This window comes from Euwallacea fornicatus, chromosome 15 (assembly GCF_040115645.1).
Source record: "Euwallacea fornicatus isolate EFF26 chromosome 15, ASM4011564v1, whole genome shotgun sequence".
In the NCBI taxonomy this organism is placed as follows: Eukaryota; Metazoa; Arthropoda; class Insecta; order Coleoptera; family Curculionidae; genus Euwallacea; species Euwallacea fornicatus.
In genome coordinates, this window is record NC_089555.1 from 1,086,058 (window position 1) to 1,110,942 (window position 24,885).

The window sequence follows — 24,885 nt, forward strand, 5'->3', positions numbered from 1 at the left end:
AGTTTCCAGTGGTCCTAGTAAAGTACTTTTATTCACGCGAATGAGCTTCGCTGTGACTGAACATGTGCAGAATCCATCGGTTTAAGTCAAAAAGAGCGCTTTAAAAAAATTCCTCAAACTTTCCAAAATGGGGGAAAGACCCTTCGTTTTTGCCACCCTCGATGCAAAGGGCGTGGCGATTTTAATATATTTTTTTATTTGGGAGGCATAGGGCGGTTTCGCACCTTCGTCGTTTTGAACGCATTTCTAATTGATCCTTGTATTTGTTTATATTTCATTAGCACTTGTCGGTGAGGTAGTAATAACCGGACTATGCCTCAGAAACTGTTTTCTTGACTCCCAGAAATGTTTATTTTTCCTGAGACATAATCTAAATCGGGGTTAAGCCCCGACGACCAATATAAAGCAGTAATAAAACAACTATAAAGAAGCTTCACGTCATATCGAATAAATAATACTTAAAGTAATTTTTTAAATTCCTACAAATATAGTTTTAAACACGATCACGTTGGTGAAGTGTGATTGGTTCGGACAAGCAAAAAAATAACTTAGTTGATGTCACTCAATCGCCTTAAAGTTCCTATTCTAATAAAACAACAACACGATTCTCGTACGCCAGTTCAAGTTTTGCTTCAATTCATTTTGACCCTTGACCGCTCAACTGGGCCTGAAGCCCAATAACATGGAACTCTCTTTAGATGAACTCAATCTAGACCATAAAAATAACATTGCTCTAAAATTGATACAATACGTTTTTTTATGAAAAGCCTCAAGTGAGGTAAAGCTCAAGTTCGGCATAACTCGAATCCCACGTGCCAGGTTGCGTCGCGTCTTAAATCGGTCTTTACAGTTTAAACCCGACCAAAAGTTTAAGTTCCAAGTTTCGAGCATTGACAATTTTATTTCCGGTGAAGTTTAAACTGAACTTTACACTCGGCCTTCAGTAGATTAAATTTAAACTATATCTGACACTAAATCTAACATTAAATCCTGCACTCAATCATCCTTAAATTGTGACATTGAGTCTCTCACAGAAGCGTTATCATGCGCAAGCTTAGATCATAATTTTAAGTAGCATTAGAATCAGTACTTAAAATGGTACCTAATAACAAACAATTTCCCCCTCCCCTATGTGAGATCTCCCATTGGGAGGAGTGGCTTAGAGCTCAATTGGTAGAAAGCACTTCCCCGTGTTCAGGAACATCTATGTACTTAACATGAGCCGTATCAAATTATATCATCGCATAAATATTTGGTTGACGCCCTTATCAAGTAATTTCTCCAACTGATGGCGATTTAAGTTTATTTTCGATGCCTGTAAATCAAGATTTTGTATTGAAGGCAATAGCTGGAATTCATATCTTAACCAAACGAATGTGATAAAGCAACTAATTTTAAATCGATGTACTCTGAAAAGCAAATCATGTCGTTGACTAACCGATGGATCAGATAAAACAGATTTTGAAACCACTTTCTATCTAAGCTTAATTACTCATTATCTCCATAAGGCCGTTTATTTAGGTATTGCAAAAGAGCTTTCCTGACCAAGTCTGCTGCCATTGCTTCAAGAAAATAGTCTTACTCGGCAACAGGTTAAGGGGCAAATTCTTAGAGCATAAAACGAATAAGAGTAAATATAGCATGGAGGAGTACTCCCATGGCATTAATTGCCAGTGCCTGACTTGCCAAGACCGATTTGGGAACCTGGGTCTCATTGTGGAAGGCGTGGAGAGTCTCTCGTCACAGCCTGAAACCGTAGAAAACAACTGCCCACAATCCATTTCCAGTATGAATTATGCACCCCAAGAAATGCACAGTTACAGCAATCTTACCTCAAACTCCATGCCTTACGAAGCAGCCTCCCATTTCCAGCAAAGTTTTCCTTCCCAACCGAGTTATCCCGATTACTCGTATAGCCTCAGCGAGCCTGCTAACAGTACCTCATTTCCCTCTTATCCAACTTACCCGTCAAGTCAGGAGTCGCAACTTCCATTGGTGTTGCAACAATTCGAGAACCAGCCCTCGACATCTAGAGGATTCCCGTCCCAAAATTCTGAAGAGGAGGTCCCGTCGAGGAGGACGAGGAAAGTGTGTCACCACTGCAGGAAAGAGTTTAATCATACCGGAGACTTTAGGAAACACCTCAGAAAACACACGAAGGAAAAACCTTTCGCATGCAACCAGTGCGGAAAAATGTTTTCACACACTTCAAACCTTCACAGGCACGTGCGGTCCCATTCGGGCGATCGGCCCTACAAGTGCGAATTTTGTTCGAAAGAGTTTAATAGGAAAGATAAGTTAGATAGTCATAAGAAAAGTAAGTCGTGTAAGAACAGGAAACAATCAGATGATAACAAGTAATTTTTTGTAGTTTTATTTCTTGTTTTTGGCCCTTTGGTTGTGGTTACAGTTCGTTTAGGAGCTTGAATAAATTAAAAAGAATGCTTCCTTTTAGATTTTAGTCAGTTTCCAATGGAGGAGCTCCACGTTCATACGTATACTACTCTGGAAGATCAAAATTTTGATTTTCTACCCGTAGAAAGCTCCCCTCAGAACTACATTTGTCCTGACATCTTAGATACTTCTTCGAATTATCAGGGCTCAACTCAAGATCGGCAATATATTCCCTCATCAGAAACTAATTCGAACTCAAATTTTAGCAGTCCGCGCTATTACGAAGCAAAGTCGGATTGGTCCCCCGTCCAGCAAGCGTTTTCGTTAATGCTGCATTCCGCAGAAGATCAACCTTCTACCAGTAGCGAACATTATCCCCTGGCGCCCTTATCCCAACCTTCAATTTCAGACTGTTCGTATCTCACTGAGTCTTTGATTCAATCGCCACAACCATCTTCAAACCAGTTAACAGTGTCTGAAAGGAATGAGTGTTTCGCCTCTGCTCTGGATCGCGAGTTCCTGGAGCAACCAAGTACTAAAGTGAGAGGGGAACAACCTAGGAGGATGAAGTGCATGGAGTGCTACAAATCTTTTCTTCACTCGGGAGATTACAAAAAACACTTGAGAGTTCACACAGGAGAAAAGCCAGATAAGTGCAAATATTGCTCAAAAGCGTTTCCGAATTCGTCCAATTGTCGAAGGCATGAGCGCACCCTTCATCCAGAGTTTTCGTCTGTTCAGGAGTTCGGTTGTGAATATTGTTCCAAGAAGTTCAATCGCAAGGACAAGCTGAAGAGTCACATGAAGAGCCAGCAGTGCATGCGTAGGAGATGCGAGTAGCTGTGTATTGTTTTTATTTTATTGTTTATATTAATGGTTTTCCTTCAATTACTTCACTGATACCAAAAACGATTATATATTATTTTATCTTATATTAGTACCCACATACTTTGTATGAGGCCAAATTGCAGCTCGCCTTTTTGGCGGTCTTTTTTTGGGCAACTGATGATGCAGCGAAAATGGTCTCTTTCAGTGTGATTGACCAGTTCCCAATCAAAGTGATTCATTGGGTGCGCCTCTTCCTTTATTACATTTAGCTCCTAAAAATCCAGTTTCGACCGGCTGATTCGTTACAGTGTATCAAATTTCTGTAAAAAAGCAGTTTAATTGAGGAAAAAATTAAAGGGAGTCATCTCTTCAGCCGGTCGAAACAAATTCGGAAATCCCATGCAGAGCGTGGTTTAATGCGATATTGTAGTAAAGGGTCTTTAACTTTAATAAACAGGACTATGCGAGACTGAGAAAAATTAACTTTATTTCTTCATAACTTATTTATGTTTATTATACATTCACATTGGACTATGCTAACGACGATATTACATTCGGGATAGGACCTCTTGAACTATGGCGCATAAATAGTCGCCAGTTATGTAGAGTTTGTTAACCCGCCCCAAGAAGATTATTATATGCCACTTTAGTGTAAAATAAACAAATTTAACACCACTCACGTTGGATGTCCACGTCTAACGATACTTACCTCTAAAGGTTAATGCTTAAGTAAGCCGCGTCTCCTAAGTATTGAAGATGCGGAACTTTTTGCTTATAATACTAAAGTAAGAAATACAACAGTAAAGTATAGTAAAGTAAGTTTTCATTATGAAGATTTAATAGCAATTAACGTGGTAGAGGCATGACAGCAAAATTACCTTTAATTTAGTATTGAATTTTTAATGGTATTTAATAATTAGCACTAGACTCTATATGATAAGTCATGAAGATATATTATCAGAACCATAGTGGAAGTCTAGTTTTCGTTAGGAGTATCGTAGATGGCAGAGAGATAAGCTGGGATCTGAAAAAAAAACGTTTTTAATCTAAATCTAGTTGGAAAACTGCACAGTGATTTCAGAAGCATTTGCGAACATAGCTGTGCAAAGCGTGGACTGTCGCGTGTAGGGAGGATGCAAAAATTGTTGTAACTACGTTCCAATGCCTACGTTCCAAATCCTGGATTTTGTAGTATACATTTTAAGGCATTATTTTATGATGTTGTGGATCGAGTGGAATTCGGAAATCCTTATACGAAAAACTCAAATGTTATTATCCGATTTTCGTTGGTTTACAAGTTATAGCGTAAATAAAATTAAAACATAAAATTTAAAAAAATTATAAATTTCATAAGAAATTCCATAAATTAACGTTTGGATATCGTAGTAAATGTTCAAAAATATCGCCATTATCTTCTAAACATTTTCGGCTTCGTCTATGAAGAGCATTCGTTGCGCTCCTGATTGTTTCATGTCTTTCTTTAATAGCAGCTGCAGCATTTCTAATGCTGCAGCTGCAGTACATCTTGAGTGTCCACTTTTACTCTGTACACTTCAGTTTTAAACCAACCCCGCAAACAATAGTCTAGTGGTGTGAGGTCTGGAGACCTTGGAGGCCAACTATAAGGGCCACCACGACCAATCCAACGTCCAGGAAAGGTACGTTTATGGTAAATAGAATTCTAGTTAAAAAAATTTATTTACGCTATAACTTGTAAACAAACGAAAATCGGTTAACAACATTTGAGTGTTTTTACATTTATTTTTCATGTACAACACGCTCCTGAAGTTTGGCACGATCCTCCCGACTCACCCTGTAGAACCAGCATCGAAGATTACTCTTTTCGTTCCCCTTGCAATTTGGTCAACAGATCATCGACAAATACTAAAATGTACACTGTGCTTATGTGATTTGTCTACCATCGAAGCTCAGAAACCGATAATACATATACGGGACGATTTCAAAGTTGGAGTCATCCTCTCTCCAGCGAGTGGCACTTAAAAATGTTTTTTTTCCTTTGGCACTTTTTCGAAATGTCGATATCAACGGAGATGCAGGGTGCCCAGGTTTTATTTAAAAAATTAAAATTTATTAATAATTGCTGAACGACTTGAAAAAATTAAACGACATTTTGTAGGTATTAGTAATAGAAAAATTGGGTTTTTGTTTTTTAAACTTCATTTTGAAGCAGCATTTAATTTAAGCACGTACTAAACGGTTTTGATTTTTTTACTCGAATACGGTGTGTCGCACCAAAAAACAATAAAAGCTTTTCTTTTTTTTTAGATTTGAAAAGGAACCCAATAATGATTTTTATTTTTAGAGAAATCAGTGGACACCATTTTTTTTCAAAAATATTGAACAACGTTTTTATGCCCGCGTCGCTAGTAAACTCAAAAATTATTTTATTTATCGAAGAATTCCCCTCCCGCGCAGCTATTGGCACCATAAAGTTTTGTTTAATTATCTCAAGTGGTTTGGCAGTTATTAATAAATTTTAATTTTTTAAATAAAATTTTGACATCCTGTATCTCCCCTGATGTTGATATCTCAAAAAAACGCCAAAGGAAAAAAAATCTTATTTTTTGATACCCTTTTCGCTGGTAAAAGGATAGCTCCATTTTTGGAATCACCCTGTATCGATATTCAGTTCAAAGTTCCACCTTATGAAGTTTCTTTCTCAAGCCTGTGCAAAGCTATGAATTGGTACGGGACAGTGTTTTCGCACAAACTGTACAAACCAATTGACCGCTCGCCTGTGCTGGTAACGCAAAAATATTGTGAAGTAACGTTCGAAATACGTTTCAGAGCAGTTTTGCACTGTGGAGCTTCGAATTTCCAAAAAGCCCATGTGGAGTGCTGTTTGTTGAACCAACTTTGTGGCCAAATCCAACACCGAAATTTGGACGTTTATTAGCTGGAATGTATAATCTTCCACTACTGAAACGATTTTTTTCTTGTCTTAAATGTCAGCTTTCGATCCGCAAAACGAGATATTTACAAGTGGTTGATTAGGAAAACGCCGAGGTATTGAAAAACTTCATTTCAAAATCGATGCTTTAGAGGAAACGACTGAAAAATGAATGACATTTCCCTATGCGGTTTGTAAATTGCTTTTTCAATTACGTTTTACAATGAGGTGGAACAAGGTAATAAAACCGGCATTTAAAACCTCCATTCAGGTGCAATATTTTATCCAGCTTTAAAATTTAAATATTTAAATGTTGTGGTCCCGGCACACTGCAGGATTTTGGTTAACCGATAGGTTAGTCGGCGTTTAATTGGAGTAAAGATAAACATAGGTTTGCACATTTGGGTTCGATTTTAAATTTCCTTATAAAGTTGTGCATACGCTGATATGCCTGTTCCAACAAAACTATGTGCCGACTTTTTGATCTATAGTCTGGCGAAGGCCTTAGGGCCTACCGTCGGAACAGTTGCCCAACTGTTTGGTCGCATACGGAATGTGCGATCAATGAATATGCACACACTATACCTTCATGTCCGAAAATCTTTAGTCTGCAACGGCTGTTAGAAATTAAGTTGGTTTGTTTTCGACCATCGATGATCCTCTTTTTTCTCACATTTTGACCATTATCGCACCTCCGTTATGTAAGCCCCTCTCCGCACTATCTGTCAACTATTGTTATGATGGCCGGCTTCAGTAGGGCCAACAGTTGGACAACTGTTGGGCCTTCTCGCGAACGATACGTTGCCCTTCGAATAAATTTAAATGGAAGCTGACGTCCTTTATGCACCGAATTTCAAACAGTAGCATGTTGTTACCTCTGCTGAATGTGGCCAATAAAGGTTTTTTTTGTAAACGCGTTTAAGGTAAGTGCACCTTCATTTACTTCAATGCTATAATTAACAAAAAAAAAAAAACTACTTGCCGCGTATTGGGAATCCGAGCGTTTTCCAAACCGTAACCGCAACTGAGGTGATCGGCCAGCCTTCCGGGAAACCGTGTGGTAACCGAGCCTGCTATCTTCCATGTTTTCCCTTTGGAGAAGCATGTCGATCAGTTCCCGAATACTACCTGCAAGAATTAGCTTTAAAAACTCCCCTATTGTGCAACTTTACATTAGAGCCAAATTTGCATGCGAACGTGTACCTTTTTAATGGCGTCTTGAGCTTGTTATGCTGTTTAATGGTCCAATATCTGTATTCATGATTGTGCGAAACATCGAATAGAAGCGTTAAAGTGAAATTGGCACCTGAGTCAAGAGTAAACTGAATCGATAACTATACAAATTTCTGTTGAACTGAAATCGTTTTTAAACCTTCAAGAGCGACATTAAGAAAGTCGGTACTGCAGCAGCTTAACCTGATGATGTTTAAATGTCGGCGATATTTACAGAATCCATAGACATCGCGTTAGGTAGTAGTCGTGTCGCCGTTGTCATAAGCGCCTAATAAAACTTGACACCTGATTGGTCGGTACTTACTCCTAGCCTTTAAAACCTTGGGAAAATGAAAAAATTGCTCAGATTCATTAATAAGAGTACCGATCTGTGAACGCCTCGCTGCGCTATTCTACAAATATACGGCTGAATTGAGATGATAACTTCGAAGGTTTATTAAAGCCCTAAACTTAAAAAAATTTCAAACGTTGATACCGTTTCGCCTTCTGTGTCGGACAGGTCGAAAGGGTTAGTCTGCCTGCAAGATCTACCCCAATAAATTGCGTAATAAACCAGCTTAGCTGCAAATGAATCTCTATCGAAAAGGCTCAGTTTCGCTCAGATTGATTTTACACGCTAAAGTGTGCGTCATTAAAGCTACGGTTTTATAAAAATCTCTCTTGTACAGTCCTTGAACCTCCATCAGCCCATCCTTATAATGATCGATTGCCCTGCTCATTAAAATGTATGGTAATTTAGCCAGGCCTAGGCCATTGAATATTAAATACGAACAATCAGCTATATTAAAAGCTGATCTTTGGGGGTAAGGGGTACTCACTATCATTTTCGCCGTTCCACGAAGAGGGTGCAGAGGTGACGTTGGCCACGAACAGCATCAGGCAGGCAAAGAGAGAGAATATTTTAACTGCGCTACTGCGGTTCATGGTGTTACGATGAAACTATAAAAGAAGTAAATTCAAAAGATTTAATTATGATTTGATGAGATAACGTCTGAGGGTTCAGATTGATTCCGTATTTTTAATGTTCAGTTTAATGTCGCTCAGTTCGGTCGAACAGTGTTCTGCTGCCTTCGCAACATCATTCATAACTCAATTTGTCTTAATATTAGCGTCCATGTTTTTATTTTTAAGACTGTTTTTTTTATCGTTATCAATTTCCATTAAATGCCGAGAGTATTTTTAAGTCTTCCATTGTTGAGTGCCACACTTTCCAAGAAAACCTTTTAACTGAATGCATAATTTAGCGGTTATTGTATTTTATAGAAATGAAAGAGAATTATAAGTCCTGTTTTTCCAGACGCAAAGGACACTTGCAGGTCACCACTCGACCTACAAATAACTTTAGTCTTTTGCGATGGCAAGCGAAATCGAATCAATCGGATTCATGCTCGAAATCAAATTCTTATGCATAATTCTTTTGCTTTGAACACGCTTATATCCCTTCGGCCCTCTTTGAGGACTGCCTTTATTCAGATATAAACTAAAAATGGGAGGAAGAGTTGAATCCGACATGAGGAGAGTCAGTAATATTAAAAGTGCATCAACGTGCCTCCAATACGGGTGTTGCCTTGTTTGACAACTATCCACTAACACCCCCAGTCTAGTAATCGACTAATTAATTGAACCCCACCGATTTTGGTTTGGCGGAGGAAGCACTATTATGCAATAGTTAAAGTTTTGATTAACCGCAGGGATTCCAAGAGCTTTAACTTCGTCTGAAAACGATATCTAATTATCCTCCCCACAACTATAGTCACATATCAGCCCTAACTATGCAGGCTGCTTAAATTGGACTTCAGGAAACTGCGTGGAATCTCTATGCAAATTCCTTCGAAACTACTTTCTTCACGTTAATATTTCAGGACAGGATCAACACGGTCAACGGCCCTTTCACGATCCAGGTCTAAACTCCTGTGTGTAATCCAATCAGTGTGTAATAGGAGCACTTATAAGCTCAACTTCCTTTTAAGCTTTAATCTGTAATCGCTAATGCAACTTTAATCAGAAAGATGAATATGGAGGTTTTAATATGCTAAAACATGTACAGACGCAATAAACGAATTAGTCGTTTTCCTAATTTGGGGTAATTCCGCGTCGTGCTGATAGTTCCTCACATTTTGCAAGCCGAATTTGAGTCTCTCTAAACTGACGGAGGCGCCCTAAAAGTCAACCAGACCGCCTATCGCGATCGGATTTAGCTCTGACGGGGCAACGGAAGGGCTTTTCTGAGTACACGTGCTGGATGGGAAAAGCTCTAGCCCTCCATAGGGACTACTGATTGATTATCTAATTCCCTTTGTTCCCGTGCTTCCTCACCTTCACCAGGTCCACCGCAAAATCCTTTTATTTCTGGCATTTCTTGCTGGGTTCCAGCATGCTCTCGATCATGTTGTTAGCACTCACTTCCGCGTGTGACGGGAGGATTCACATTTATCCGTTTTTGATGTCATTTGGAGGATTCAAAAGTAACCTTGAATTTACCCCACGGCAACGACTACTACTATCCCTGCTGCTGCATGCAGGGTGCGACATATCTACATGGCGATAGTTAAGAGGGTGACAGTGCTCTGCAAAATATCAAAAAATGCTAATAGACCCACGATCAAAATGCACAATTTTTGATTTGCAGGATTGCAAAGTTTCACATTTGTTTCCTATATTTTCCGTTTTCTCACGTACACTTTGAAATGTTTTTTTAAATTTCGTCCGCAAAACCATCGGTAGCCGTATACAGGGTATTTTTTAAGGTTGTGCGCCATTTTATGTTTTGTATTTTTTTTGGAGCCTCCTGTATTAATTGGGATATCGAGGTCAAATTCCGTTTTCAGGTCCCTGGCTCTTTGGTTTCTTACAGAATTTTCGCATCTTTCGTCGTTTTCGTGAAATTTGCAAAAATATTTCTCGATGCAAATTAAAAAAATCTAGTCTGCATGTCCCGGTCATCAAGTTTCGGCCATTTTAGTAATTTTGTTTTGATTTTTGACGTTTTGCATTTTCAAAAATTTTATCTAAGGCGTACGATAGAAAACGCGAAATATGAGAAAAAAAGCGGTGCCACCCTGTATATCGAAAATAGTGCTTTTTGACCTTGGGTCTGCCAGCATTATTTTATTATCTTGCGGACTATTATCGTCCCCTGATATATACCCGTGATGCTAGATGACACCCTGTATATAAGGCGCAATTTCCAAAAATGAAAAACGGAGTGAACAACACGCCTTGGACGCATAGGACAGAATTAATTAGTCGCAGGTTTAAAGATTTGCTCTCACGCCGGTTCAGTATCGCTTATTAGCTTGATCCCAAGGGATAGTGAATGCCGTTCTTCAAATAAACGCGCCCGCGTAGGTACATCCCTGAGCTTGATCAAACGCTCAAAGCTCGTTCAAAAGCAAACCAATTAACATAGCAGTATTATGCATTATTTATCCTGAATTACTGCGATCTGTTTCAATTGGGTTCGAAACGACGATACGTAGGGCTGCGAACAGTCTCATGATAATACACGCATTCGTCAAGATTTTAGGGGAAAAACTAATAATTAGATCGTGACTCTGCTTCGCACCCTCCCACGGCTGATATTAAAATGCAGAATAACGCAAAAAGTTTTCAAAAAGACCGCTGAAATGAAAATTGTTTGATGTCCGAGTTAATCAATCACTTAAGAAAAATTGCGTCTAAGGAATTGTGGCATAATTCTAAAAAACCACGATGAGGGTATTTGAAAGGCAAATTTCAAGGTGTAATTTTAGCGTGAGCTTCTGAGAAGAATTCAGCTTTTGCACCAAATATTCAAATTCCAAGCAGTAGGAGTAAACCTTATTATTTGTATGTATATTTAGGAAACTCATTTGTCTCGGCTGGGTTGATGTGAGCATTAGTTCACATGATTCACATTTGCAATTATTAATTAGATTTCAACGTAGTTTGTTAATTAGTTTCAAAAATTTCGAGCCGAAACTAAAGCAATTCCAGAGGTGAAATATGTGATACGGGCGCCCGAAGAAATTTGTATTCTGTGCTTGAAAAGCTTCCAATATCTGGAGGTTTATTGAGGAAAGCTGCTGATAAGATTTTGAGTTCAATCCGCCGGGATTATCCAACCACCTCACCAACCCTTGTCAATCAATTACCCCTAAGCACATTTCCCAATCGGAGGCTAAGCTCTAATTTAAAGAAAACGAAATAAGGAATTATACTTTATTTTCATCTTCATTCTTCTGACACGTAGAACTCAATTGATTATGATTTATTAATAATCCGACGCACGTGCTCATACGCCCGAAAAAGCCAAGAGAGAAATAAAAATTGCTCCATCTTAGAGCTTATTTGTATTCCACTTCAAAAGGCTCTTAACTAAATTTTCTACTCTTAAACATAGCCATTGTCGAAAATGCCGTAAGAAAAATAAAAAGTGCTTCACTACTTCAGCTACTTCCGCTTCAAGGGCTTCACCAATTTTTTGGTATTAAATTTTGTCAATTGATCGCCATTTAGAACGTAGTGGAAAGTAGCCGCACTGACGTCAAAATGACGAGCGACAACGGATTTCCAGCACTTGACTTGCAATGCCATACGCAATTTTGACGTCACTCAAAGCAGCTTCTTTCGATATTTTCGTGTAGTGGAATTATCACCTTCAGACTGAACCATTCACGAGTTGAAATGCGAACATCGGGCAACTGCCGCAATTTACGATAATATTCAAAAAAGGGGGTACAATTTTACATCTGCGTTCGTTGATATTGAGTTTTGGGTCCGCTTAGAAATTATAAAGGTGATGCCTGATTTAACCCGAAGATTTTAGCCAGCTTCTGCTATAAAAATATTGGCCTTATATGGCAGCAACCGATGATAAGCTGTGATCGAAAACCCATCATCTTCCTAATAGAGTTGGTTGCTCTAACTCGCGAATTTGTTTCGAGCTCACGTCCACTGTGTAATGCGATTTGGTCTTGGCAATATTTATTCTGCATCCCTCCTTCGCACGGCACAAAATATAATTTTCTTAATTACATTGCCCTCCATGCTGATCGAGACAATGTGAGACCTTTCGAACTTCGTCTGCCATTTTATAGGGCAATTGATTCCTCACCAGACTTGAACTTTAGCATACTTTAAGTGGATCGCTATATATTCGGCATCTGTAATTTGTTTCGTATTTAGCCGCTGTTTAAACACAGCTTCGCCTTCACTAGCAACAGCCAGGATTCATTTCTATTAAGTTACATCATCGATCTTCACTTCGGAGTTCTTCATCTTCACTTCATCGTGGAAGCTCAGGTTTTATAGGCCACTCACATGAGCGTCGTCATGGAGCCCCAAATTCGACGAACGGATGCTCAATAAAATGTAAAGTGGCGGTTCTCAAAAGTCCGTTTCCTTAAAATAATTTTGTTCTCTTCAGGCTGGAGGTGTCTTAAACGCTCGAAACTTTTTGATAACAATATTCCAATGGTCGTTTTAAATTCTTCCCTTTACATTGCAGCGAATTCTTCGTGGCTGAAAATACTTTCAACAATTTAAAAGTAAGCGAGTAAACATTAATTTTCTTTGATTAAGGTCGGAAGAGATTTTTTGTTAAGTCAACAAATGCTTTGAATACTTCATAACAAAAAGGTCAAAACGGAGTAAGGGATTATATAGCAACAAAAGACTCGCGGCGCAACATAAAAAACTTAAACTATACCCAAAACCCAAATAAAGGGGTTTTGTGGATGATATTCATTTTGCGCATGAAATCAGGCTTTAGTTTGAAAAATCCAGTTTCCACTAATGCACCTTAATTAAACACATAGTTGGTTTTCCCTGTAACCCTTTTTGATTCAATAATTATCAACCCAAGTAGAACTTAATTGGGCTTTGAACCGCTATTAATTTACCCTCCCTTTTACGTCTACTCTTCTCTGCAGTTCAACTCGAAATTGATTCGAGTTTTTTCTATGCAACCTCGACTATTTTTTGACACAATTCTAATTCTGTCCCGTCCCAGGACGGATTCCTTGAGAAGAAATCCGTAAGCTAAAGGCTTCTCCAAGACACTGCATTCTCGCCATTTTGTCAAGAATATGTTTCAGTCTTTCATCCAAAAACGCTGAGGACCTAGTTCGTGAACAGTTCAGATTCAAGCAAAGATTTGATGTTTTCTCTCTATCTAAATTACATGGGACCGCAGTCGGCCTTTATCTTTTGTTCTTTTTTTATGTCACTCCAGAACTATTTAATCGCTCCGTTTTAAAAGCTTTAAAGATTGTAATCCCTTTATTAAAAATAAGCCCCATTTAAGCGAATTCTGACCCTCAGATTTAATATAGCTTATCCGGCACACCACAAAATCGCCCTATTTAAAAGATCGAATGCAAAAGTTTGAATCCGTCCATCCATTTTTGGTTAATTTATGGACTAAAGGGGGTAGCAGTCATCGGTCATCGTTGGTGGTAATAAATGTAAGATAATAAGAGAGCGTGATAAATAGTTCAAAGGGTGATGTATAGGATATGATATGGCATTACATTGGTTTTCCGCTTGTCTTCCCATAATGAACAAAATTGAATACCTAACGCAGATATTAATTATGCGTTTGGCGGTTGAAAATAAATAGAGACGTGAATAAAGAGGTAATTCATAATGTTTCAGAGACCCAGAAATACATCACTATTATGATCATAATCCCATAATGCGCAATTTCGTTCGCCCACGCGTTTTATAAAAGTGAATAGAATAATGTGAGTCATACCGAGATAAATTATGACTTGTATTGCACGCATCGCATTAGCCCGACACCTAACAGACAGGTTTTAACAATTCGGCTTTCCCAGATAATCAGAGGTTAGCGTTAACCTAATGCTCCACATTCAGTTATGTTTGGTGTATAATATTCACCACTTAGTACGGGGATATAACAGGATATTCACTGTATAAGTAATATAAACCGCAGCTGTCGTATAAACAGCTAATGGGAATAATGCATATTGATAACCATCGCTTAATAGGCGTAACAACATTGCATGATGCAGAATATTCAGTTTAATTCTGCACGCAAGTGTTGACTTGTATTTTTGCTAGGCGAAGTTCTTGTGGTTTTCGTTTCGCACGCGTCACATACATAATCAAAAAAGAAAAAAATCCATTTTTACCTCGCTTAATTTAAAATTTGACTTACGGCTATCGACTTTAATTGCAATGTTAATAAATCATATTCTCCTAACGTTAACAAGAAAGCTGGTCTCAGCTCCGTTAATTAGTCTTAATAAAACAATTATAAATAATTGGAGCTTACCGGTGCCTCAGGAGCAAAATTATCAGCTACTTCTACACTGGTGCTGAGCACTACCTAGCTAAATACCTTACCTACTTGTTGATAAGCGCGCGAATGGTAAGTTTAGCAAGAGTGACAACCTTTTATAGACCGAGTTATTCGCACGTTTAGATTGCCGCTCTTTCCCTACGCATGGCCCTTTGTCGTATTCGATAGCGTGGGATGTAGAGAGCAACTTCCTCGAAGGAATGATAGACCTGTATATCATTTGATAAAATTAGATTAATGGACATTTTAAGTTGCATTATCCGGTAAAATTAGCCGCTTATTCAGGATATAATTAACCGTATTAAGGTGCGTTCGGCTCTTAAAACAAATGCATGTGAAACTAGTCACACATACGACAGGTTCATCGCAGATGTGTATCTTGCAAACGCAGATCGCATTCTAAACATATTCCTCCACCATTTCGTCCAGAAGCGCCGATCTTTGTATTAAATACCTATCGAAAATTGCCATGAAGCCCCCATTTACAGGTATGTATCACGCGTTACTCATATTAGCGTTACGAAGGACTCCCCTATAAGTTCTAAAAATAGCTCGTGAGCCCCTCAAAAATAAAACATAATTAAGACCGCATTTCTATTCAGCAAACAAATATTGACGGTTGAGAGCTGCCGTGATTAATAGCTGCGGTATTTGATATGTCCATTATAAACATGCCATATTGACTTGGGGGGCAGTTTATGGCAGCAGTTTGCTTACATTCCTTTTAAGTTTTCGACTATGGCGTTCGCTTTTATGTTAAAACCGTTCCATGTCCAAAGCACAAATTTCCTCCTTCGTTAAGGATGTTATGAGTGGCAAGAAACTGTCCCATTGCCGTACACGTAAAAATAACCTAAAGCGCGTTCGTTAGGGGCTATTCCCTGCAGGCAATGGGAAAGGAACGATTTGTTCTGGAAACAAACGAAATTTGCATTTTAGATGCAATTACTCTGGCATTGGGTACATAATGCATTTCTAGTGTTTTCTATCATGTTTCCTCTGTTATCTGTCTGCAAATTCAATTGGAAAATATATATTCTTTGAAATTCACAATACTTATGTAAAAGGTATAAACCGTTAGATCACAGGCATATCACAACTCTTAATCTAAAGCTGTTGCTCAAACTAACACCAGCCACAAAAGCAGGCAAATCTGGGCAATAGCACTGCTGAGGCCGATAATTCCACTTCCAGCAGAGGTATCTTGGCAATAGTCTCCGAAAAGAACCTTTTCAAAATTTTTTATTAGAGCATTTTTGCTGCATACGGGCTTTGGGGGCTCAATGTCGCCGGGCACCTAATAAAAATACGGTTAGAGTAGAGTTTGCTGATAGAAAAGCTGACGCTAACCAATGGTAAATAATCCCCGCACCGTGGGAACCCTTGCGGCACCGGCGGCATTTGGTTGTCTTCTCCTACTTTAAAAATTAAGGCCATTCCAATTTCTGCGTGAAACTCCAAGTGGCAATGGAATAACCAAAAGCCTGAAAAGGTGGGTTAAAGACTGAAATTACGAGTTAGAGACAATGTACGAAAGCAAAAGCTTGTTGATTTGATTTGTCATGACCTGGAATTTTATATTCCACAGGTATTACTTATGGAAACTACAGCTTTCGTTTCTATACAGGGTGGTACAAATTCGAGGCGGATTATTGAGATCTCGGAAAATATTATACATAAAAGATACGGGGTTGCTCGAATTAAGGCAAAGTTGCACGATTTAGTGCTCAAAAAAACGCCAGAGATAAATGTCGAATACTTTCGAAGAAATCCGAAAGAAACCGAAATTTTTCTGTGCAATTTTTATTTTTTTCTGGCTTTGTTGAAGCAATATTTCAAAACATATGTTACTTCATTATTACCACATCTTTAGACCCTGTAGAATATTAATTTGCATTTATTTGCCAAAAATGAACGCTTTTCAGTTATACAGAGTGTCTCTAAGAGGTTCGTACAAAATTCTTCGACAGATTTCTGAGGGGAAAATATGATGATTTAACCCGATTTACCTTAGCCCAAGAATGGAGGGTTTAAGAATACGGAACGACAAAGTGAAAATTAAAACAAGGATAAAAATTAATTACTCTATTATATAAACAGAATGGCGCATCGGGAGGTTTTCAGGGGCGAGAAGTCGGAATCCATTTACATTTTCGATGCAAATTTTAAAGGGCGCCCTCAGCGCTAGGTGAAATCTGCTTAAAGCGGCATCATTTTTCTAACGCCCGGTATAAAAAAATTTTATGACTAAATTTGCGTTTTCCTAGATGCTTTACGGAAAAAAAGTCTCTTGGTACAAGTCTCTATGGATATTCCACCTCGAGGTATATGAAGTTTTAAGTTCCCTGCATGCCGAAAAAAATAATTTGAAAGTACACTCGCACAATACTACAAAGTAAATTATTAAAAATTGGTATAGTCATAGAAAAACATGACTATTAAAAAAGTAAGAATTAACAATTATTTTTAGTTATTTTTTTCATTTCAACTGTACGAATAAATATGTACTTTAAAGTTAATATTCAAGACATGCAGCGCACTTTAAACTTCAAATATGTCTAAAAGAAACACTCGTAAGGACTTGTACCAAGCTTAATAGCTTCTTTTGTGGAACATGTAGGAAAACACAAATTTAAACAAATAAATTCTATACCAGGTGGTAAAAAAAGATATGTCTCTTTGAAGAGAGTTCACCTAGCGCTGACAGCGCCCTCTACAATGTGTATCGGAAAGTGTAAACGGATTCGTACCTAAAACCCCCCGATGCGACATTTTGTCCAGATAGCACCATTATAAACGAAGTAATTAATTTAGTTATTTTCTTTTATTTTCACTTTGACGTCCTGTATCTGGAACATCGTCCATTTTCGGACTAAGGTAAATTGGTTAAATCGCCATGTTTTCGAATTAACAATCCGTGGTTAGATTTCGTGCAGGCCTTTTAAAGACGCCCTATACATCATTCCATCTTAAATAATTTAATCAGATGGGTAATTTTTTAATAGGTCATATTTAATACCACTTTTGAAGTTTTTTATTCTTGCAAGTACTACTCTAAATATAATTGAGCATTTCTATTACAACGTAATAGATTCACACTCTTCAAGTGATGAGAAAAGTTTATTTTACTTTAATAATAATTGATGTCAACTTTACAATTTACCACATAAATCTGCTAAAAGGACAATTTTGGAAATTAAACAAATTGACAATTGTTTACTTATCGAAAAAAAAGTAGAACAAACTCAATCCATGGTCACCTGCTTGTCCAGATACGAGTTTTTTTTCAAACACCAATAAATCCCATCTATTTGCTATACTTTATAAAAAAAATATTTATGTTATTCATTTCACATATTAAAATTGATTCAAATCATCTATTACACGAGCAGAAAAAAGTGCAACGAAGACAAACCTATGCTAAAAACTATAGGTGAAAGAGTGATAGATATATGCAGTTTTAGAGAGGATGTTTTTGCCATATCTACCACTTTTTTGGTGGTTGTTATACGTCATTGTTCTTAGAAGGGCAATGACAATAATAGAATGCATGATAAGAAATTCAGATCCGTATTTAAAAAAAAGAAGTTGGTGGTGGCTCAAAGACGAAACGTCGGATTTCAAATTTCACAACTCCATCTTGGAGGGACGAAAAAATGGTAATAACGAAGTGAAATTTTTTAAAAAACATCTCTTTAAAAACAGTCGGGAAAACACAAAAATGATATAGCAAAATTTCGGTTTTTCCTGAATTCCCCCGGAAGTATTTGGAATTTTTCCGAGATCGAAGTAGCATTTTTTTGAGCAATAAATTGTGCAATTTTGGCCCAATTTGAGCGATCTTGTACCTCTTACGGTTTCCGAGATCCCAACGGCACGCCTCGAATTTGGACCAACCTACATATACAGATGCTGTAAATTAAGCATCCTCAATTCCGGTTACTTTCGCGTTAGCACCTTAATTAAGGAAACGTTCGTTGGAAGAAACAAAGCACAATACCTCTCTCCTTCCTTTCAGTTTTTGTAAGCGTTAAAATACGAGGAGTTTTTACCTGGATTATCAGCTTGAAACCTCACAACAGTATAACCCCCATCGGGGACCGTAACAGTGTCTTTAATTGGGGCATCCAGCAGGTTCCTCTTTATTAGCCCTTTTCTCTCCTTCAGTTTAACTTGTTCCACGGTTACGTTAGAGCCGAGTTTTTCCATTGCGACTACTCGAAAGGCGTACCCGTGAAGGTGCAAGGGATGATTGGCGTCGAAGGCGAAGCCTTCGTCTATTATTACTAATTCGACTACCGAATTTAAGGGCAGCTAAAATAGAGAAAACTGTTGTGAATGAGACGAAGGTGGGGAAGTTTATTAACTAATAAATATTTAAATTATTAAGAAGAAATCTTTGAGATATGGTCTCCGATCAGCTAGTTTGCTGGGGGGGGGGGGGGGGGGTGCACATTAAACTTCTTCCGAAATCGTAAAAATTCATAATTTCCCTTCGTTTTTAATTCAAATATACCTACCGCGTAAGCATGGGGACATTCACAGAACCCATTAGAGCAATTCTTCCCTTTAACGGTATTTTCGTTACAAAACATATCGGCCCCAATTTGATCCCTTTGGGGTAGCAGGGGGAACGAAGGAATCTGCATTGAAATGTGATTGATCTGAGGGGTCAGCAACTGATTACTACTGGGTGTAACTGAAAGATAACTCGTTTTGATGGTTGAAATGAAAATCGCCCATCGGATTTACCATTTTGGAACTCGTACCCGCTCCCATGGAAATGCGCATTGTCGATCCGGTAAAAATCAAAGGCCAAAAAAAATTGGTAATCTGGCTTAAGTTTCAAACTCTGATCCCATTTTCGGACAGAGGATAATTCTGGCATGCTAATGTGTGGGCTGTTCGCCTCGGTGCCCTTATTCAATGAATTAATTTGCTAAAAAAAAAAAAAAAATTAAAAATTCCTATTTTACCGTACATGTAGAGGGAAAAACAAATATAAATTTTTTTTGCGCCCTGGGAGAACGGCAAACGAGAGTTGCCGAACTAATGGAACTTTAAAGAAATATAAAATCATTTTCAAATTCCCGCAGTTTTACAAAGGGGAGCGAGACTCACCTTGCCCCCTCTGTGCGAATTATCATAGTCCGGCACCGACTCTGGAATATCCCCCTTCTCAATACTCTCCATGAGGTCCTTCAAGGAGCCCCCGGTGCTCTCAGAAAATTGCTCATATGTGGGTATGTTATTGCTCAATTCGGCCTCAGACTCCGTAGCTTCGGTTGCGACTTGACTGGCTCCTGATGATGGCAATAGTTAACGAACGGAAGAATGCAGTGGCAGTTTTACCTGTATTGGAGAAGCTCTTGTATTCTAGAACGGCCACTTGGAAGACCTTCATAAAGCGCTCATCACAGTCCATGAGCCCACGAAATCTTATCCAATACAAACTTTTCGGCTTGTCAGCGGACAATATAAAATCGAAACGTTCTCCTGCGTAGGTCACCAAAGAGTCCACTAGTGAAGAAGTAAAAAATTAATTATAAAAGTTTTAAATTTGTGTTCAAGAGATGAAAAAGAGTGGATAAAGTGAGTAATGTTGAAATTCTAAATGAAGGCAATCACGGAAAAAAAGTGTGTAATTTATGCGAAAACACTCCCTGTCTTGCGATTAAAATTAATGGACGTACGTAGGTCACCAAAAAGTCCACTAGTGAAAAAAGTAAAAATAAATGAAAAAAACTTAAAATGTCTATGAAATTGAATAAAATGAGAGGATAAAATGAGTAATTTTGTATTTTTAAATTAAGACAAGCACGGGAAAAGTTATATAGGTTATGCGAAAACACTTCTTTTATTACAATTAAAGGTAATGAACTGGCGTAGGTCACAAAAAGTCCCACTAGGAAAAAAGTAAAAAACAAATTAGAAAAACTTAAAATTCATATAAAAATGAACAAAATGGAAGGATAAAATGAATATTTTTGAAATTTTAAGTTAAGGTAATCGCGGAAAGAAGTCATTTAGGTTATGCGAAAACACTCCCTGCATTGCAATTAAAGTTAATGGACCTGCGTAGGTCCCCAAAGAGTCCACTAGTGAGAAAATAAAAAATGAATTAGAAAAACCTGTAATTTGTATGAAAAAGAATAAAATGAGAGGATAAAGTGAGTAATTTTGAAATTTTAAATTAAGGCAATCGGAGCACAAATTTATGTAGATTACGCGAAAATATTCCCTGTTTTGCAATTAAAGTTAATGAACCTTCAATCCCCAGATTCCATAATTTCCCATTAACATTTTGCAATAATTAGAAAAACATTACCCTCGACTGGAGCCACATCTCCACCATCACTACTTATCACAGTAATCGTGTGATTATCCACCGACATCTCCACAGGACAATTCAAGAATCCAGCATTTATGATTCTAAACCGATACCTATAGCCCTTTATTAAAAAAAAAGTAAATAAATAAACACTAATTAGACCTAATGAACCTGAAACCCCACCTGATCAACCATGAACCTCGCCAAAGGGGTGTAGTAAGTGGCATTGTTATCATCATAATTGAACACTTTATTCCTGCCCAAGGCGTTGACCAAAAGAGTCAAGGGTTTGTTGTCTCCAATGCTATGATGGTGATTCAGGAACTTTTCCATGCCAGCAACCTTTTCCCAATCAATGAGAACCATTGTGTGCTCAGAAAGGTCATAATCATAGAGAGGGTCGTGGGGGTTTTCCTCCTCGGGCACTCGTACGATTAGGGGCCCGTAACACCCATCAACGCGCTGCATTCCTGATAAGATAAATATTGTTAAAAAATATTAATTTTTGTTAGAGAAGTCCTTGCCCAGATGCGAGTGCCAGAAATGGGTTCCTGCTTGAACTGCCGGAAATGTGTACCTGAAGGTGGTTCTTGGAGGTATAGGGCATTGAGTCACGTATGGGACTCCGTCCATGTATGGGGAGGTTTTCATGTGTTGGCCGTGCCAGTGGATGGAGGTACCTTCGGACATCAAATGATTCTCCACGTCTACCACCACTAAATCGTTCTGACACACCTATATTGGGGGTTCATTTTACAGAATGTTCGGTTTTTTATAATAGAATTTTAACCACGTATTCTATACGTGAAAAACAATATTAGTATGTATGTATTAGCTACATAAACTATATTTGAGAAATGCTTTGTTACGGGAATACGGCTTGTTGAAGTTTTATATTTTTTTCAATGTATCTTTTACAACTCTCAAAGTTTTTGAAATGTTTAACCTAAATTTTGAGCATAAGTTAATCGCATAATTAAACATTATTCCCCAGTAATGAGGAACTAACTAAATGCAAACTATCTAAGAGATGCGTAGGTTGGAGGAAACCAACTGCTTGGCCTTCTCGATCGCCCGATCTAACACCTCTAGATATTTATGTTTAAGGGTTTATGAAGGAAAATGAGTACTTTATTCCTGTACGCTCTAAAGAAGAAATTACGAGGTAGATAAGAAACACTCTCTATTTCTTTAACAATACATTCTCGAATATAGTCCATAAAGCAAATGAATATTATTTCTATGTGTAAAATACATAATTAAAATCCTGCTACAAAAAATCCGGACATCGTGTAGTGAAATGCTCTATCGACATAAAAACCGGTTTGTTGAACCCCTTTGAGCGGAATAAAAGATTGAATTACACATAAAACATCCCCATGATAACATCTAAGTTTAATCTGTTAAGGAAAGTTGGGACGCGATGTTTTATACACATATCAGCAAATATAGAAAAGTTTTGATTAGATTTCCTCATGTACGAGACGGAGCTCCCTCAAAGACACGAAAGCTTTCATGTTCTAACAGGGAAATAAAAATACCTCAATAGAAGGTCCAGGGATCCTTCTATTAACCGTGACCACGCCCCTAGAATAGCCATCCCCAGGTACGCAGTCTTTTCGGAAGCAATCTGTCCGGTTTCTCGGACAGTCGTGACAAGCCTTGGTCATTGTGTAGTAGTTTTCGATTTTAAAGTGGTACTGACATACCATAGGGGGATCGCCCTGTATGCATTTTCTTCCACAGGGATGTTGCGCTTCCTCAAAAATATAATCTTTGACCTTTGAGGAGCTACCTGGAAAATTTATTATGCTTATGTGGGAAGGAATAATTAGCGTTACTGAGCACAATAATGACATGATTTAATATATAATAATACATTAATGCTAAAAATGATGTGAACGTAATAGCGATAAATGTCTTTTTTACCATCATGATGCCCAAGCAATTAGCAATCTAAGCAATTAGTTTAGGGGAATTTCAATGTCGCACCGGACTGATACAACCTTGATGAAACAATAGCAAATTTCGAGTTCATTAGTGATTTGCCGAATAGCCTGCAATGTGCTAATCCAGTATTTACATATTTATTGGTTAATACAGGTAGAGTACTTACTGCTTGCAGGATCTGCAAGAATGAGTGCAGAGTTGCATAGAAGCAACAGGAAGAGTCCCCTATCGTACTTCATGGCATCTGAAAAGTATTAGTAACGACTTATTTTCGTATTGTTAAATGTATCTTCGAATGACTTTGAATAGGGCATAAGAAGTTATCTACAGCAGATTAGGCATTTTAAAGAGAGGAATTAATATTTATTAAAACATAAAATTCCAAGAAATATACAGGATATTTTATAGCATTATGATTGTATCAATTAAATAAATCCCCCCTTGATTTGATGCAATAAAACGTATGATATCGTTCTTTTACCTGAACGTTGGCAATTCTTTTATTGTATCATAAATTGCCCATTATCACCTAGCAATATCTATTTTTAACTCAATTACAGTGTTAGCGTTAATTGGCACTCGCCATTTCGTCCAGAATTGCAATTTATTCACGTTTTACTTTATATTATGAAATATCAACATTTTAAAAGGAAACTAGTAAAGGATATTCGCCATTTTGTACAGAAATTGAATTTCTTTAATTCCTATTTTTGTATTATGTAATATCAAATTCTGAAATGAAATGTGCTGGTGGTTATAAAACATCGCCAAGAATTAAAAGCAAATCTGAATTATTCATATGCATATATATTTCGTAAAAAAAAACATATTGCCAAATACTAACAGTTGATGCCATTGACTGAAATCTAATTGTAATTATCATTTTAACATGCGATTTTTTGCTATAACCTTATGCATTTACGATGTGAAGGTTTCTATATCCACACAGCTGAATTCCCCTGTAAATGGCATCTTTACGTTTTGTGAAATATACGGGTTTTAATAATTATTACATCCGTTTTTTTTCTTGCAAAATACGCGTTTAGTAACCCAGTTATTTTTGTTAATTTATTACTATACTTATTTCGTTACCGAAAGGTTCTCATTGTTGCATCTGATACTTGGACAATTTATATAAATGTATTTTTCGCGTAAATTATTGTGAAACTGTAATATCAATTACAAAAAACTGTTGGCAGTCAATGTATATATGTATGGGGTACTCAACAGCTTATTTTACACCCATTTATATGATAATGCGAGGTGAAACCTGACTATAGGACGATTTTCGACTTCGCTAATGAAACTTAAAAAAGACACGTTTAAGGTGCACGTAGAAAATTGCACTAATTGTTGATAAAAAGCTTTATATCTTAAGTGATATTGAAACTTTCGATACAGGGCGTTTCAGAGAAGAACAATTTATCTTTTCCGAAATATAACCGTGTATAACACATCCACACCCTTCGTGCTGGCGCTCTAGAAATTTTTCTTTTGTTACTTATATTGAATTAATTAATTTATTTTATCATAAAAAACAAAAATAAAAAAAAACATATACTTTTAAATTTATTAAATTAAAATCTAACATATCTATTCTCATTGGGAATTGCATCGCAACGCTACAGAATAAGAAAGTCGAAAGATTTCTTGAGTTCCCTTAGTCCTAACAATTTTCGAAAAACCTATAACAATTCTAAAAACTTACTCAATTTTTTTAAATCCATTTTAAAAACCAAAATTATTCATCAAAACACTCACTAAACCATTTGAAAGAAACACTACCCAAAAAACTAAGCAGATACCATTGCTTTAGCCCTTCAACTACTATTAGTTCTCGGTCATCTCAAACAAACTGAAAACTATTGAAAAGTATTTTACATTGAGAGGTAAATACTATAAAATAATTAAATAACTGGCAGACTGCGGTGG

At 37.4% G+C, this 24,885-nt stretch overlaps 4 protein-coding genes across 7 annotated transcripts in view; 2 read left to right on the forward strand and 2 right to left on the reverse strand.

Moving 5' to 3' along the window:
• The window catches only part of LOC136343563 (zinc finger and BTB domain-containing protein 17-like), a 16,536-nt gene extending 14,047 nt beyond the window's left edge, over positions 1-2,489 (forward strand). For all 3 annotated transcript variants that reach the window (XM_066290361.1, XM_066290360.1, XM_066290362.1), the window contains one exon: positions 1,522-2,489. In XM_066290361.1, the coding sequence (XP_066146458.1) occupies positions 1,522-2,361 (840 nt within the window). In that variant the 3' untranslated portion in view covers positions 2,362-2,489. The remainder of the gene's footprint in view (positions 1-1,521) is intronic.
• LOC136343567 (zinc finger protein 8-like) overlaps positions 1-3,709 on the forward strand; it is an 11,065-nt gene extending 7,356 nt beyond the window's left edge. The window contains exon 2 of the mRNA XM_066290370.1: positions 2,456-3,709. Within this exon, the coding sequence (XP_066146467.1) occupies positions 2,473-3,234 (762 nt within the window). The 5' untranslated portion in view covers positions 2,456-2,472 and the 3' untranslated portion in view covers positions 3,235-3,709. The remainder of the gene's footprint in view (positions 1-2,455) is intronic.
• Positions 3,688-14,780, reverse strand: sNPF (short neuropeptide F precursor). The gene is made up of 4 exons (XM_066290372.1): positions 14,646-14,780; positions 8,185-8,305; positions 7,116-7,261; positions 3,688-4,246 (listed from the first exon to the last, which is right to left on the reverse strand). The coding sequence occupies exons 2-4, from the start codon at positions 8,288-8,290 to the stop codon at positions 4,199-4,201; spliced, it is 300 nt and encodes a 99-aa protein (XP_066146469.1). The 5' UTR covers positions 8,291-8,305; positions 14,646-14,780; the 3' UTR covers positions 3,688-4,198.
• A 909-nt stretch (positions 14,781-15,689) lies between these two features.
• LOC136343822 (uncharacterized) lies at positions 15,690-24,877 on the reverse strand. Of its 2 annotated transcripts, none has more exons than XM_066290800.1 (13): positions 24,662-24,877; positions 23,120-23,197; positions 22,545-23,060; positions 21,528-21,738; positions 21,187-21,473; positions 21,001-21,124; positions 20,025-20,192; positions 19,794-19,975; positions 19,425-19,611; positions 19,193-19,371; positions 18,725-18,986; positions 16,023-16,156; positions 15,690-15,969 (listed from the first exon to the last, which is right to left on the reverse strand). In XM_066290800.1, the coding sequence occupies exons 3-13, from the start codon at positions 22,860-22,862 to the stop codon at positions 15,793-15,795; spliced, it is 2,229 nt and encodes a 742-aa protein (XP_066146897.1). In that variant the 5' UTR covers positions 22,863-23,060; positions 23,120-23,197; positions 24,662-24,877; the 3' UTR covers positions 15,690-15,792. The 2 variants fall into 2 exon arrangements, with proteins under 2 accessions (XP_066146897.1, XP_066146896.1); XM_066290799.1 differs by having other exon boundaries at positions 22,545-22,798; positions 24,662-24,876.
• Between the last annotated feature and the right edge of the window lie 8 nt (positions 24,878-24,885).

Coding starts and splice junctions, on each gene's coding strand:
- sNPF (XM_066290372.1), bottom strand. CDS start 8,290: ATGAACCGCAGTAGCGCAGTTAAAATATTCTCTCTCTTTGCCTGCCTG. Junction 7,262..8,184: donor GTGGAACGGCGAAAATGATA/GTGAGTACCCCT, acceptor TAATTCTTGCAG/GTAGTATTCGGGAACTGATC. Junction 4,247..7,115: donor GCTCGGATTCCCAATACGCG/GCAAGTAGTTTT, acceptor TTTTTTTTTCAG/ATCCCAGCTTATCTCTCTGC.
- LOC136343822 (XM_066290799.1), bottom strand. Junction 22,799..23,119: donor TCTTGCAGATCCTGCAAGCA/GTAAGTACTCTA, acceptor TAAATTTTCCAG/GTAGCTCCTCAAAGGTCAAA. Junction 21,474..21,527: donor TTTCTGGCACTCGCATCTGG/GCAAGGACTTCT, acceptor TTATCTTATCAG/GAATGCAGCGCGTTGATGGG.